At 39.8% G+C, this 15,488-nt stretch overlaps 1 protein-coding gene across 2 annotated transcripts in view; it reads left to right on the forward strand.

Moving 5' to 3' along the window:
* ARFGEF3 (ARFGEF family member 3) overlaps positions 1-15,488 on the forward strand; it is a 96,688-nt gene that overhangs the window by 11,513 nt on the left and 69,687 nt on the right. For both annotated transcript variants that reach the window (XM_036379416.2, XM_036379419.2), the window contains exons 3-4: positions 2,121-2,202; positions 5,219-5,350. In XM_036379416.2, coding sequence (XP_036235309.1) covers positions 2,121-2,202; positions 5,219-5,350 — 214 coding nt within the window. The remainder of the gene's footprint in view (positions 1-2,120; positions 2,203-5,218; positions 5,351-15,488) is intronic.

Here is a 15,488-nt window from a genome sequence, read left to right on the forward strand (position 1 = left end):
GGGACTAACAACAAGGAGTTAAGTTTAGGCAATTTCCTATCTTCATTACAGTTTTTATCATGAGAGTGAATTAATGACCCATTCTTTTCTCACTAAAGGCTTTTTTTGTCATTACAATGAGAATGGGAAGATTTTTATGATTTCTCTACATACAATAGTAATTTGTCTTGCTCTGACCCTTCTGGCAGTCTGTTTTGACTGACCTGCCAAAGCATCCCTTATTCCAGACCTGCAGGTAAAGAGGCAGGTTGATTGGTTGACAAGCCACAGCAAGCTTGGACAACTAGAAAGGTCATTGTAACCTAGGGTGCTGAATATAAAGGCTGTGTGTGTTCCCATCACTCATTCTGCAGTTGGCAAAGTTGACAGTCATGGAGTGAGGCAGCTCAGGAGGGACAGCCTGTGCTCTGGGAGGTACTGGCCCCAGATTATGCACTTGGTTCTGTCGCTGAGGTTTTTTGCTTGCCCTGGCAGGTAGCTTCCTCTCTTCCCAGTCAAAGGTGTTCCCATCCTTTCATTCTCCCTCTGTTTTGTACTTGATGTGTTTCAATCAGGGTTAAGTTGGTATTTGTGCCTCAAACTGTGTGTGTATGTATGTCCACACCAGCACGCAGCAGTATGGATGCTCAAGAGTTATGGTGTGAAACTACTTTCTGTACATTATGTAAATGGAGAATGTTCTTAAACATGTTTTGAAGTGTATTGTTGTGCATCAGCTTATTCTGAGGACTTCACTTATGTAAGATGTCCTTCATGTGTAGTACTACAAAACCTGCATGAATTGTCACTTAACCATACAGAACTGCAGACGGTGCAGTAAGCAATGAAATCCCATGGTGAGGGACTGCTCAAAACAGAGTGGAATTATAAACGGGCTGCAAACCTCATTCCGTTACTTCACTGCACTCAAATCCATTGAGGTAATTCCAATCTGCATTCCCTATTTTGCAGCCTTATTGAACCGAATTCTTAAGACATTAGAAGGGACTGTGTTAATTTACATCCTTCTCTCCTGTTCTGCCTGAGGATTATCTGCCTGTCCTTCATGTTCTCATGCTATCAGATGATGCATTTAAATGGGAGGTTGAACTGAAGTGTGAAGGTGCTCAAGCTAATCAAACATTGTAAGATATCTCTGCAGGTGTTTCATAGCTGTAGCATAGAAATGCTAAAGGCTTAATTGACTGAGTGTGTAACAAGAACAGGAAATGACACAATGGCAATTCATTTTCTCCAAGAATACAGTGGGAGCACAGTCTGCAGCAACCTTAATTAGATTTTCAGTTAAACATTTTTAGCAAGGATGGGAAGTTCAGCTAATTGAATCTGTTCTAATTTCCATCCTCCTGTTTGTCATTTTTTGCTCTTCTTTTTGGGACATCTATCAAAGCTCTTATTGTTCTCTGTTCATTGCAGTATGTGATGACAGATGGCAGGCAACATGCTGATGTGCGAGGTAGCTACACATAAGCCATAGGAGCTCCCACCTGTCTTCATTATCATGAAACTGAACTGGATCCACTCCAGTGGCTTATGACTTTCTTCATTTTCCCCTCTCCTCCCAGTGTTCATCCACTTTAATGTGAGAATAAATTCATTCTGTATTAATAATGCCCAAAATGTTTATATGCTGTTGCAAAAATCTGTAGAAAGTCTAAAATGTGGTGTTCTGCCTAGAAGAGATGCAGGTCCAAATAACCATCAGTTTTTGGCGTCCTTCAGTTAGTACTATACACTGTAATCATCTTTTTTCCTTCTTTTTTTCCTGTTTGTGTCTGGCTGATGGAGCACCAGTTAATGCACAGGTACCTTGTTTTGGCACCTGTTGATCTGCTGATTTCAAACTCTCAGCGAGTTCTCCTCGCTTTAAGAGGAGGGAGTATAACAAAGGCACAATGTAAAAGCACTTATAGGTGCTTTCTGGATTAGAGATGTGTGAAGTGTGTGAAATATGCCAGCTTTCTTTAGAGGGTAAAAGTGCTTCACAGAATTGTGAAATTGTCTTTGGATGCTGTATGCAAACATGATCTTTCTGAAATTGATACAGCCCTTCTGGAATGTTACTTGAATACCAATTTTAATTGCATTTTCCCCTCTCACTTGTTTTAAATTTTCCTTAGGGAGAAGTGTCTCCTTCCTCTTCAACTGGCTCTGGAATCAAAGAGCATGAAGCTGGCCCAACAGGCTCTAGCAGGGATGCAGGTATGACTTTAGAGTGGGAGGGTGTTGGCAGGCAGTGGGTGTCAAGAAAATCTAGGCTTTTCTTTTGAAAAATACTACAGAAAAAGCATCTGTCCTTGAGTGAACCTAACAATAATGTTCACATTTCTGTTCAGAAGTTAGGATGCAAGTAAAGGCTGGTGATTTTGAAGAAGCCTAAAAATGTTTTGCAGATAGGTGGGAGGTCTTAGATTTTAACATTGAAATGTAGATGTACTCTTCCTTGTGGCCCTGTGCTACTCCCAGAAAAGTTTGCCACTGCTAAGCATCTTAGAAATTAAGCTGGGACTTGCTGTCTTCTTTCCTCTAGAAAAGAAGACAGCAGTGCTTGGAAGATGGAGAAGTTAATAGAGGATCTGGAGCTGTGTTCTTTATGTGTGGACACTTTTCTGGGTTTTTTGTACACTGAAAACAGTAGAAACAGCATCTGATTTGGAAGTCTATGAAATTGCAAAAGAGAACAGCAATGCAGCACAAGCAAGAAAAAAAACCTCTCCTGGGTTTGACAGTATAAAAACTAAAGCAGTTTACTGTTCTTTTAATTGGACAAATGAGTACAAGTCAGTAAATACTTATCACTAGGGGGATGCTAGTTGTGGAAAAGCCTGGCAGACTGCTGGGGTATAAAATCCATTTTCCAAAAAGAATTTTTTCTCTTGGAGGGCCAGAAAGAAATTGTTCTGGGAATATAAGATGTAAGTGGATCATTCAAACTCACCTTATCCAGCATATGAGGTGTCAGACACTTGGTTAGATAGTTCCTCATATTGGGCACGGGGAGGTTGTAGAAGGGAAGGGCTGTTAAGATAATAAAGGGTTTGGAGCATCTCTCTTATGAGGGAGGGCTGAGAGCTGGCACTGTTTAGACTGGAAAAGAGGTTCCTCCAGGGCTGGAGACACCACAACCTCTCTGGACAGCCTGTGTTTGATCACCCTTGCTGTAAATTTTTTCCTGGTGTTCAGAGGAAACCTTCTGTGTTTCAGTTTGTGCCCAGAGCTTCTTGTCTTGTCAGTGGGCACCACTGAAAAGTTCCTGTCCTTTTTGTACTCTTCAGATATTTATATGTGGTGGTGAGATCCTCCCTGAGCCTTCTCTCTCCAGTCTGAACAGTCCCAGCTCTCAGCCTTTCGTCATAAGAGAGATGCTCCAGTTTCTTTGTCATCTTAGCACTGACTCCAACAGCTCCATATCTCCCATCCTGAACTAAACATTCTTCTTTATATAGAAAACCCCATTATTGTCATTGCAGATTTAATTAAATCTCATCAGGCTGTACAGAGCTAAAACACTTGATATTCTGGTATGTGGGAAATGCTTTAAAGCATTCTGAGTTTAAAACCCTGGCTGGCAGTTCAGCTTTACCCACTCACTCCTTCCCTCTCAGAGGTATGGGAGAGAGAATCAAAAGGATAAAAGTGAGGAAAATTGTGGGCTAAGACAAAGTTTAATAGTGGAAGCAAAGCTGCATGTGCAAATAAAGGAATATGTGGAATTCGTTCACCACTTCCCAGGGAGCAGCAAGTGTTTGGCCATCTCTAGCAAAGCAGGGCTTCATCATGGCTAACTGTTATATTGGAAGACACATACCTTAACTGTGAATATCTGTGTTCCATCCACTTCCTCTTTCTTTGCCCAGCTGTTGTTGCTGAGCACAGTGTCATATGGTTTGGGATATCCCAGTGGTCACATTGGGGTCAGCCATCCCAGCTGTGTCCCCTGCCAAACTCTCTGCACCCCCAGCCTACTCGCTGGGGAACCAGTCTGAGAAACAGGCAGCCTTGAGGCTGTGTGAGCTCTGCTCAGCAATAGCAAAACTCGGGTGTGTTATCAGTGCTGTTTTGGTCACATATCCAAAACAAAGCACTCTTTGAGCTCCTGTGAAGAAAATTAACACTGTCCCAGCCAAAACCAGTACAAGCATAGGAAGTAAGAAGTAGGAGTGAAACAGTGAACTGTGCTGCAATGTTGAAGCTGCAGATGAGCATCAGTAAAAAAGTGATGCAGAATGTGGAGAGGGAAGTGGGCTGCTCAAAGTCTTTACTAAGACAGAGCAAGGTTGTGTCCCTGGGATCTAAGACAAGCTAGTTTTGCTCTGTTGTGGGGTCTTCTGGGAAGATAGGAGCTGCAAAAAGACTTGTCTGGATACAGCTCTTGCAGGATGCCTGCCACTAATGGGAGACACCCATGACGATGGTCATAGACTGTATGGAAGAGGCATTTTTAGAACTCCAAGGAAATAGTGCCATTGACAATGTCGGGAGATGTTTCTGAGATATTGGACAGAGTAAATCTGATCAGTCTAAAATACTCAGTCTGAGGTTCAATCAGTCTGTATTGAATTCAGTTCAACCAATCCAATGTCAGGACAAGGAATTTTGGTATCATGTCAGCTTGGGTTGGTTTCTGTGTGTGTTTGTGTTAGTCACTTGTTAACTGTGCTTTTTGTCTGAGAACTTGATTGTATTCATTAGTGGTCAACTTCTGTATGACACAAAACACATTTTGCCAGGGATCAAAACTGCCACTTCCACAGCACTTGTGCTCTATTGGAGTAATTGGGACAGTAGGTGAATGTCTCCTGTTGGGCAGGAGATCTGATAGCACTAGTTCAAAGCCAGCATGCTAGCCTGAGTGGGTTTTTTAAAAATTTGTTGTTTTGATGATCTGAGGGGCTGCAAAGGTTGCAGTCCCTCCCAGCTTCTAAAATACTGAGAGGTTTTGCAAAGGACATTAGCTGAAGTGATATCACTTACTGATGTCTGCTTTATTCTAGTCACTGGGGATGTGGGATGGGCAAAGAGGATACTGCAATGGCAACTGACATGACACAGATCTCCCAGTTTTGCTGTTTTTCTTGTATTTTATATTATTGGATTAATTTGAAAATTTTAGACAGAAAGCCTAACCACCCTAGTACCAAGCCCTAGTGGGTTTAGGTGCAGTACTTTGCAGAGGCAGTTTTGTCTCAACATGTACATTGCCATTTTCTCTCTGCAGAAGCTGCTGTCTGATGAGAGGTTTGTATCCGTGGAAACAGACTCAGATGAGAAACAGTTGCTTAATCAGATGCTGAATGCTGTCAAAGTGACTCCATCGCTCAATGAAGACCTGCAGGTTGAAGTGATGAAGGTTAGTGTTTCACACACATCAGTGCTTGCAGCGGAGGCTGTGTGACTGAATGCTGGGGTTAGCAAATAAATTAGCTGCTGCCTTGAAAATCTTCATTTTAGGACAGTATTTGATTCCCTTTTCCTACTGGCAGATGTCAGTTGTTTTCATTTCTATTTTGTGTTTCCCTGGATTAGATAGGAAATAGTTTTCATTAAGATTCAGAATACTGGTGGTTCCAGTTTTAACAAACTTCAGCAGCACAATCAATTTCCTCCATGGGAGAGCACAGGCAAAGGACTTGCAGATCTGGAAGTTTGTTATTGAGCTTTAGTTGTTGTAGGATGGGCTGTGCACACTTGTAATTTTGTATTGTGTGAGCACAGGTGCTGTGTAATTTGTTAGCTGTATTTTCTCTTTGCAAAGTGCTAATGGCAGAGCATGCATGGTCTGTTTTGGCATCAAAATGTCCCTGGACCAGTGCGTAAGGAAAATTAGTGTTTTGTATACTCTGTGAGAACTTCAATTTCTATGAATACTCTAGCATTCTCCTGTGAGCATGTTAGGAACTGAGCTGCCAGGAGGTTCTGTTTTGGCAGGGAGGCGATACCAAAATGCCTTGCCTTGTGATCATGTTGGTTGTATGACTTAAAAGTCATTTTTCTACATCAGTATTGGCAATACCTGTATAATTTGTACAAAGCAAGATGCTGGTGGACAGTTTTCAGATGTTTGGGTGTAAACTTTGCGCTGCAGGGTTTGTTGTGCTATAGCTGATCATTGGTGAAGCCATTTTGGAACAGGCTTGGTGCTCCTTTATGCATGTTCATTATACCTAGTACTGATTGATATATTTGGGTCTATTCCTTGACCATCCTTTATTTCTAAGAGCATAGATTAGTTATTTTGTTTCTTCCATGTGACATCATGGGTCTAACAAATGTATGTTATCCACTCAGAAACTGCTCTCTACCATCTGTACTCTTTACACTGGAGGTGGAATACGCACACTGTGTCAGAACTCGCAGAGAGGTGAACCTAGCAACAAAAAAAAGGAGCAGTATTTGTGTGGACTGTTACCTGTTTTATGGCAGCAGGCTTCTGCTTAACTGATGACACCCTGCTCTGCCTTCCTAACCCAGCACGCCTCCTTCCTGCCCCTTTTGTCTCTACAGAGGGAAAGGGGAAGAGTTAAGTACTTGCTGTACTGAACCAACAGGCTCCTCTTGGAATGCAATAATTTTTTACAAGTTACTTTTTTTACATTCTTGAGTGTTACAGATTCAGAATGTGCATGCACAGTTTCTTTGAAACCCTGAATGTACATCTGCAAGGCAAAGCCCCCACACTAAGAAGAATGTGAACACTGTATTTTTCTACAGTTCTGAGTAAATATCTTCTCAAGTTCTCTTGATATGTGAGAAGCAAATATAATTTCAAAACATCAAACCGCAGAAAACCCAAGCCAAGACATTGTATTTATGTATGCTTTTTTTTTTTAATTAGAAAACCATGTTCAGTTCCAGTTGAAGTGCAAAAGAGAAAAGAGAACATTGTCTTAATTTCACTGAGTGAAATTTTGATGTCCAAATCCTTAGCAAAATATGTATATTGGTAAAAATCAGGCTACAACTTCAACTTCCCATTTTGAGAACAAAGCAAAATTCTATTTTGATTTAAATATTTCAAGAGACATGAGGGCCAGAACATATTGTAATCAGGACAGTTAAAATACAGACTCATTAGATCTGAGCCTTGCCTAACAGTCAAATCAAGCAGACATCTCTACAGATTGTAACCTGAAGGTTACAGATGTCATTGCAACACTTGAAAATGTTATTAGCTAACCCAGGCCTGATGAATGGCTGAAGCCTTTAGAGAGGAAGGAGGGAGATTTCTAGCAGCTGGTCTCAGCAATGTGTTTATGTCCTTGGATCTGCTAAAATGTGTCCTCAAGACAGCTTATGATTCTACATTAGACTGTGTTATTCATTTGGAGAAGATAAAATATGTCTTTATCTAGTGCAGATAGACATTAGACACTCCTGAGTGTGAGCAGGTTTGTGTGAAACTGTGTCAGCCGTGGTGCCAGCCTGGTTCTTTGTGACTCACTGCACAGTTGCACCAGTCTCACAGGTATTAAGAGTGCAACCATCAAAGATTACACAAAAGCTTTTAGTCGTGCAAAATCAGTGTGAAAGTAGACATGCAGGAGTACAGAATTCACTGTAAGTTGCTGGTGTGTAAGCTCCTAAATCACTTTAATGCGTTTGGGGATTTTTTTCAATATTCTATCCAGAATATCTCCTGCTGTTCCCAGTAAGAATATGCCAGAAATTTACACTTCCCATACTGTAAAAAAAAAAGTCTTGGATATTTATATTAATGGTTTGTTATGACCCACCTGTATTACAGATGGAAGTGTGAAGGGATCTGGTTAGCTGAGGAAAGCACTCTGTAAAGATGCTTTTTACATTCAGATGACTGCATGTTGGAATTGGCAGTGAAAGGAAGGAGGTGCAAGGGCAGTTAGTTGTCTTGCCTCACACACTTTTGGAGCATGTGCAGTATTGTGAAGGGCCATCCTTAGACAGGAATAGTGGTATGAGTAGCTCTAACTGTTCCTGTAAATAAATGGAGAAAAGTGCTAGCTGGCTCTCATCTGGAACTGAAAAAAGCAAAGTTGGGGCCTCTGTTTTAAAGATGGAAGGACATTGACTAACTTATGACTAGGTACCAAATCCTTCTGATTTTTAAGGGTGAGTGACATGGAATGCTCTGCTGATTGCCATATTGGAGGATCAAAAAACCAGCACTCTGATAGTATTCAGACTTAAAGGCCAGGGCTGGGGACTGTGCAGGAGTGTGTCCTGGGCAGCCAGGGAAGATTTGAACTGCCCAATTGCAACTGTCAAGATGAACTTAAAGCTTTCCCCTCCCACACTATCTCTCCTCTCTGTGCTAGGTGAGGTACTTCTTACCTTTGCATAAGCTTGGCTTGACACTCTCCTTCTTCTGAATACCTCTTGGGGATTTTGCCTTTCTCTTTAGAAAGGTTTTTCATGTAGTCATTATATGGGGAAATTCCTCCCTTGAATGCCAGAATAGAAGTGATACTCTGAAGTCCTTGCTTATTTTTCTTGCAGAACACCCTTATAATTGCTAATAATTGGGTAATTCTTATGCCAGGAGCACTTTTATGCCCAAAAAAGGCAGTGATCTTTTCAGTGAGGAAGGGGGAAAGGCTGTGGTTTCTCTTTCACATGAATGGGCATGAATAGCAAACACAGGTGTATTAACTGGCTTTGATTTCCACATATCAAAGCAAGCTGTCTGGGTATATAAATTTTGCATTCAGACTTGTATGTTGTTGAACTGCTAAGCCAAATATTTCTTTAGAATATCTCAATTACTACCCACTCTGTGTATTCTCTGTATCTCTGATACATTTTATGGTAGAGATTTATTAGTATTTTCACACTAGGGACTAAAGTGAGGTTATTTAGGTGCTTTAATTTATATTAATGGATACTGAGATAATTCAGGAAGTCTGACTAGAGAGAATAGTGTGTCTGACTCAAGGCCACTTTAGTATTCACCTCTGCTCTTGTCATCTTTGTTGCCATAAGACTGAAAAGCCTTCTAATATGTGCGTTACCAGTTTGTGTTTTACTATTCTCAACTAGCTGTGTCAGTGGAAAGGAAAAATCACACAATCATACAGTACCTTGCTGATGATTTTGTTATACATCAATAACTTCAGTTTCAAACTGAATAATTAAATATACTTTTATATTTTCTTTAGAATATTCATGTAGGAAGGAAGAGATATATTGATTGCTAATCAAATGCAATGCTTTATCAGTGAGATACCTAAGTGACTCACTGCTCTATTTCTACAGCTGCAGATGCATAGAAAAAATCAGGAGGACAGTAATTTAGCACTTTCCTTGGATGAACATGATCACGCAGTGGGGCTGGCTCAGAAGTGGGAAAAATTTTGTTGTGTGACATGGTGCCATGTTATAATTGAGTGAAATGCAAGGGTGTCTCTCACATTGAGGGGTGTGGACATTTTGTTGACGTTAAGCACTAGACTAACAAGCTGTAGATAGTCTGCAGCAGAAAGGGGACATGTTCTGGACTGAAGATTAACACTTGCTTTTGAGTTTAGTTGTGGAGTCAGGGGATCCTGATTTCCCCCTCCCCAGCTCGATGCTTTTAAATTCTGGCTTCAGATATTTTTAAAACCTCCTCTCCAAGCAGTTAGACCTTTGCTTGGAGAAATACATGCAGTATTGACAAAAGCACCATCAAATATTGTCAGATCAGCAGTGGAAAAGGAAACTGGGAATCTAATCTATAGCTGAACCTCTGGATTGCAGTCACTTCAAACCTCAGTAATTCTGTGATTTTCACTTTCTCTCTTTGAGTTTTTGGTAATTTTTCATCACTAGCCCTGACTCTAAAAAGCTATCCCTCCAGGAAAGACTGCAATTAGGCTTTGAGTGTAACTGTGGCACCCAGACAGCTGAAACCAAGTATTGAGGAAGTGGGAAGTGTGGAAGGAATCCTAAACAGGAGAGACACTTGGATATTTTTTTTTCTTTTTCCTTTATTCTCATGCATGTTATAGTCACTTTCATTTATGAGTTGACCACCTTTTTAATAACACAGTACTTCTATCTGACTGTGATAACATTATTCTCAGATAACAACAAAAAATGTTTAATGAAGAATTGCAAATTACAAGATGAATCCTCACATAGAAACAAGTTCTTCAGACAAACTAGATACACAGAAACAAATTCTCCAGATAAATCAGATAAACCACTGTAATATAATGGGTACTGAACTAAGAAAGTTGCTCTTAGGACAAAGGTATGATTGATTGTGTAAGATTTCCCTTTCTACTGCATGCTTTTGTTTTCTTCAGTCACAGAGACAGCCTTGTCACATAATTCAATGCATTTCAGTCCAGTCTATGTCCACATTTCCTGGGAAATTTAGAGCTTGCAGGACAGAAATTTTCAAGCAAGAAAAAGAATAATGACCTCTTGTGAAAGAAACAGTTTTTGGGTTTGATGTTTTTCCAAATACTTGTTCTTTATTTCACTGTTCTAATTAATGGTTATATGCTGGGCATGTTATGAATATATACTCTGTTTCTGTCAGTGAAGATTCCAAGCTTTGCTTCTTATTACATCTCAGAAGACTTCACACGGTTGAGTTGCAGCAACATTACTTGTGGTGTTTTTTTAATAGACTTGTTAAATAAAAAATAATCTTCCAAAGTGGCTCTAGAGGGAAGACTTTTCTAGTTCCCATCATTTACCTATTGTACATGGCGAACAGCAGTTTCATTTAGGAAAGATTAGTTTATTCCCAGTGACTCCAACTTGCATTTGTTTCTGGATTAGGTGTATTTCTTGCAGATGGGCAAATTCTTTAGGATTTTTCTTCTGTAGGCTTTCAGTGAGGAGTCAGACAGAAGTCTGTTTTATCTGTGAATGAGGTTTAATGAACCCTTGCTAAATCTGCCATGTCAAGGCAATCTTTTCTCTTTGTCTTTTCACTGATCCATTAATACAGCATTTGGGAGCTCTCCAGTAATAATAGTAGACAGCTCTCTTTGTGATTTCAGTTTTCACTTTGGATATATTTGGAACTGAAATCTGACTTAGAGTTCTGTGGTAAAACTTAGTTTGTGTAAGGACAAACTGTCTTTAGGTTGAGTATTAGCAGCTGTTCTTTCCAAGATTGCTACCATAATGCTTTAAAGGTGCAAAGTGATTCTTTGAGTGCTAAGACTCATTTCCTAGTTTTTATTAATTTATATTCTGTAGTAACTAATTAGACTGATAGGGCTCCAGTTACGGTGTCAAATTAGTCACTTGAGAAGGTCACTACTGAAAGTCTACAAGGAGTCTGAGAAAGTTTAGTGACCTTTTTTTTTTGCCTTAGTTTTCATAGCAGTTATAGTTGACCTGTTTTAGGGTCTGTACAACCATGTTGTTACAGGTTCAGGGAGGTAGTCCCGATGTGGTGCAAATATTGAATGAAAGGGGACTGTGCTTGACCAACCAAGCAAAACTTACAGTTAATTATTTCAGAAAACTTGTCAGGAACTTTGTTGCTGCTCGAGCAAGTCTTTGGCCCTCCAAGACAGAGAACAATTCATGTATTTGAAAAATGGCTCCAAAGAGTTTGATCAAAAACATTGACACAACACAACTGTACAATCCCAGTCTCTGTGCATGATTATATTCTAAACCATTTTCTTGAGTATTAATAAATGAGATGATAACTCATAAGCTCTCACAGATACATATCTTCTCATTATTTTAAGATTAATGTTTATGAAATACATTTTTCCACATACAATGTGGTTATGCTTAGTCGAATATAATTTACAACTGTTCTGCTTTGTCTTGAACTGTAAAATCAAATGGAGGTGTGTTAGCATCTGCTCTGTTTAAGAGGGGATTCTGTAAAGACTTTCACAGCATCGTGCAAATACGATTTTTTTTTTAAGATCAGTCCTGCTGAGAGATGCTACATAAAGTTCTTAGTGCTTAGCCTTTTCATAAGTTAAATTTTTGTAATGTAGGCCAACTACAAATCCATACCCTCTTGGGTTTGCTTGTCTCATTTTACTTCTTTCTGGTTATTTTTGAAAGTCATTTTATTCATGTGCTTAGTTATAAGTAACCAGGTTAATTCCAATGGATTGAATGACCTACCTTGTGGGCTTCAAGATAAGCTCATCCTTTCCTGAGTTAATTAGAACTATAGTAAATGCCTAGTACTGTGATTAAAGAATTCCCCTGGTTCTTAGGTGCCTGGTCATTGTAGCCAAACCCAGGTTTGAATTAAATAGCAGAGCTTTCTCCTTAAGGAATCCAAAAGAATGATAATGGTAATGGCCTGAATGTGGCCAAATGGATGCTGGAGGATAACTGCCTAAACCAGTCAGTAGTGAATACAGTATCTCTATAATGAAAACTCTTTCCAGGATCCATGGCTTTTCCTCATCACCATTCTGTGCTTGAATTCAATCCCTGAACAATCTCTATGGGTTTCATCAGATGTGTAATTTCAAAAATCTAAGCAGAGTGTTGGTCAGCTTAAAAGTTTTGCAGGATAGAAAAGTAGGCTTAGTTTCTTTCTGAAGAAATTCTAGTGCAAAAATTTTAACTGTCTCAGAGTTGTGGGATTATGAAGGTGTTTTCAGATAGAGAACATGCTCATTCTGTCACATTGGAACTGTCACATTTGGTGTGGCATAATCAAAATCATTGGCATCAACCAAAAAGCAGCAAGTCCCTAGTTCTGTAAAGTGTAATTTCACACCTATCAAGTGTGGAAGTACAAGTTCTTATAGACTTTTTTTAGTCTGACACACATACCAAGAACCTGGAGTTCACTTAACCATTACGAAAATGAATTGCAAAGGCAATATGATCAGAACCCCAAATATAGAAACCTTTAACTTTGACACGTGGCCTTTTAGTCTTTTGCCAGCTGCCAGACATTAATGCTTACTTGTGGTGACAGTGGCAAGTTCTGCCAGCCAAAGCAGCCACACAACAGCGGCATGAAAGGGTCACTTGCCATCGCTTTTGCACGCAATTGTACCTGTACTGCAGGTGTGCCACAGCTGTGCACAGATGCACCCAGTTTACTCCTTCTTGCTTATCAGCCATAGCTGTTAGCACCATCTGGCCCTGGGGCAGCTGAGAGGAGAACTTGTGTCCCAATAAGCTGTTCTGACACTGCCAGCCAGCTCCTTGTGTCCTGTATCCTGGAGCTCCTCACGTCTCTTGTAAGAGAGGAAAAAGAGAGAAACTGTATGTGACATGGCAGTTGGTGATGCAACCACAAAACCAGCTTTATCTGGCTTTTTAATAGCATTTTCCTGGATGCAGGTCAGGATATGGTCTGGGATAGGGTAAAATCCTCTGGCAGGCCAGGCGACCTGTGGGACACCACTTCCTAGGTTGTGTTGAGGCTAACTTCTTGCCAATTAATCTAGTGACTTGAAACACTAATTTTAAATCAGCTGTTGTAAAGTACATTGCCATACAGAACGCTTCCCTGTTACAGCTTTGTATTATCTGAGAGCAAGGGAGTTATCTTCCCTCTCCCCTGCCCAAAAAATTCTCTTGTTGTCAAGACAAAATGTCAGAATTTTCCACCCAGGGGAGACACTAGTTCTTTTTTCCTTGACAGCTCTAGCTCTACTTACATCCGTGTGTTGACATCCTTTTGAATCATTTTAGTAATTGGTGCATGAAACTTCATTTTTATTTGAGAACTCTTTAAACTATTTGTTGGTGTTTTCCAGTTTGGTATTTCTCCTTTTTCACTTTTGTTTTACTCAGATTTGCATAGTATAATTTGTAAAGTAATGCAGTATACCTGAATAGGTTGTAATCTGTAAAGGAGGAAATGTCATCCTAGTACTGCTGTTCAGCCTTTTTCTTTATTTTTCCCTGCCTTTAATTGTTAAAATTCTAAAGATGAAACCCCCTGTCAGAATGTTGACAAGCACTGTTAAGTATTTTTCAAACTTTGAATAATTTCTTTCCTTTCTACAACTGCACTACATAAGCAGAAGTTTCACTTGGTTTCATGCCACCATAAATAGTGTTCTGTCGCTGTCGAGGCAGTCACGACATAAAGCAGAGACTACAAGCAGTCTCAGTTGGCAACACTTTATTATTGAACATGGCTGATTTTTATACACTTTCCAATTGTTTATGCTTCTTCTATCTTTACTATTGGCCACAATAAATCAACATAATACTATTGGTGAGAAGTTATAGTGACTTAACTAACTTTCTAAAAATGCTTCATCCAGCTGCAAAGTTCTATCTTTCTTCTCTCGGTCTCCTTGGTTGCAGCCTTGGAGAGAGCTCTTTATCAGTTTCTTCTACTTCTCAGCTTCTTCTTGCTCCTTTAGCTAACAGGCCCGCTGTTAGCCCCTTCCACAGTGTTCAGCAGCAGTTCTGTTTTAAGCCAGTGAACTAAATGGGCATTTTCTTCTCTGAGCACTCAGCATGCCAGTGCTGATGATGTGTGAGGTTCTCCTGTACCAGATATAGTCCTTATATAGTCCTCTCTTTGAGTTTTTGGTAATTTTTCATCACTAGCCCTGACTCTAAAAAGCTATCCCTCCAGGAAAGACTGCAATTAGGCTTTGAGTGTAACTGTGGCACCCAGACAGCTGAAACCAAGTATTGAGGAAGTGGGAAGTATGGAAGGAATCCTAAACAGGAGAGACACTTGGATATTTTTTTTTCTTTTTCCTTTGTTCTCATGCATGTTATAGTCACTTTCATTTATGAGTTGACCACCTTTTTAATAACACAGTACTTCTATCTGACTGTGATAACATTATTCTCAGATAACAACAAAAAATGTTTAATGAAGAATTGCAAATTACAAGATGAATTCTCACATAGAAACAAGTTCTTCAGACAAACCAGATACACAGAAACAAATTCTCCAGATAAATCAGATAAACCACTGTAATATAATGGGTACTGAACTAAGAAAGTTGCTCTTAGGACAAAGGTATGATTGATTGTGTAAGATTTCCCTTTCTACTGCATGCTTTTTGAAGCCCTGGTGCATTCATAATGCTGAGCAGCATTTATGGGTTTACTAATTCATAGCATTATGTCCTCTCTCTCCATAATTAAAATCTGCTGTTTGGTACAGTGACACATGGTGACTTAGTGCAAATGACTTCATTAATGTGCTTTGTTTCTCTTGCCCTTGTTTTCCTTCAAGGCCAAAGAGTGCGACATGAGCAGGTTACCAGTTATTCTGACAAATAGGGAGACACCTCCTGTCCAAACTATTTTGCAGAAATACTGGATGACTTTAAATGTCAAACTACTGAATGAGGTAAAGGGCTGTCCTTCCTATCAGGGTTTTCCTCTGAGGGGCAGGATGTGAGAATCATCTGACACACATTGCATCCAAGTTTACTAGCCTGCAAATGAAGTAAGTCAGAAAAGGCTTCTTTTACAAATCCCACAAAGGGATTAGAGGTGGTTGCAAAATTGTTTTCTTTTTAAATTGTAAAGTTTTGAACTTTTTCTGTCTTTCTTGGGGGTACTGCTTGCTTTCCTATACACTGTGCTTATTT

The sequence above is a fragment of the Molothrus ater genome, chromosome 3, assembly GCF_012460135.2.
Source record: "Molothrus ater isolate BHLD 08-10-18 breed brown headed cowbird chromosome 3, BPBGC_Mater_1.1, whole genome shotgun sequence".
NCBI lineage: Eukaryota > Metazoa > Chordata > Aves > Passeriformes > Icteridae > Molothrus > Molothrus ater.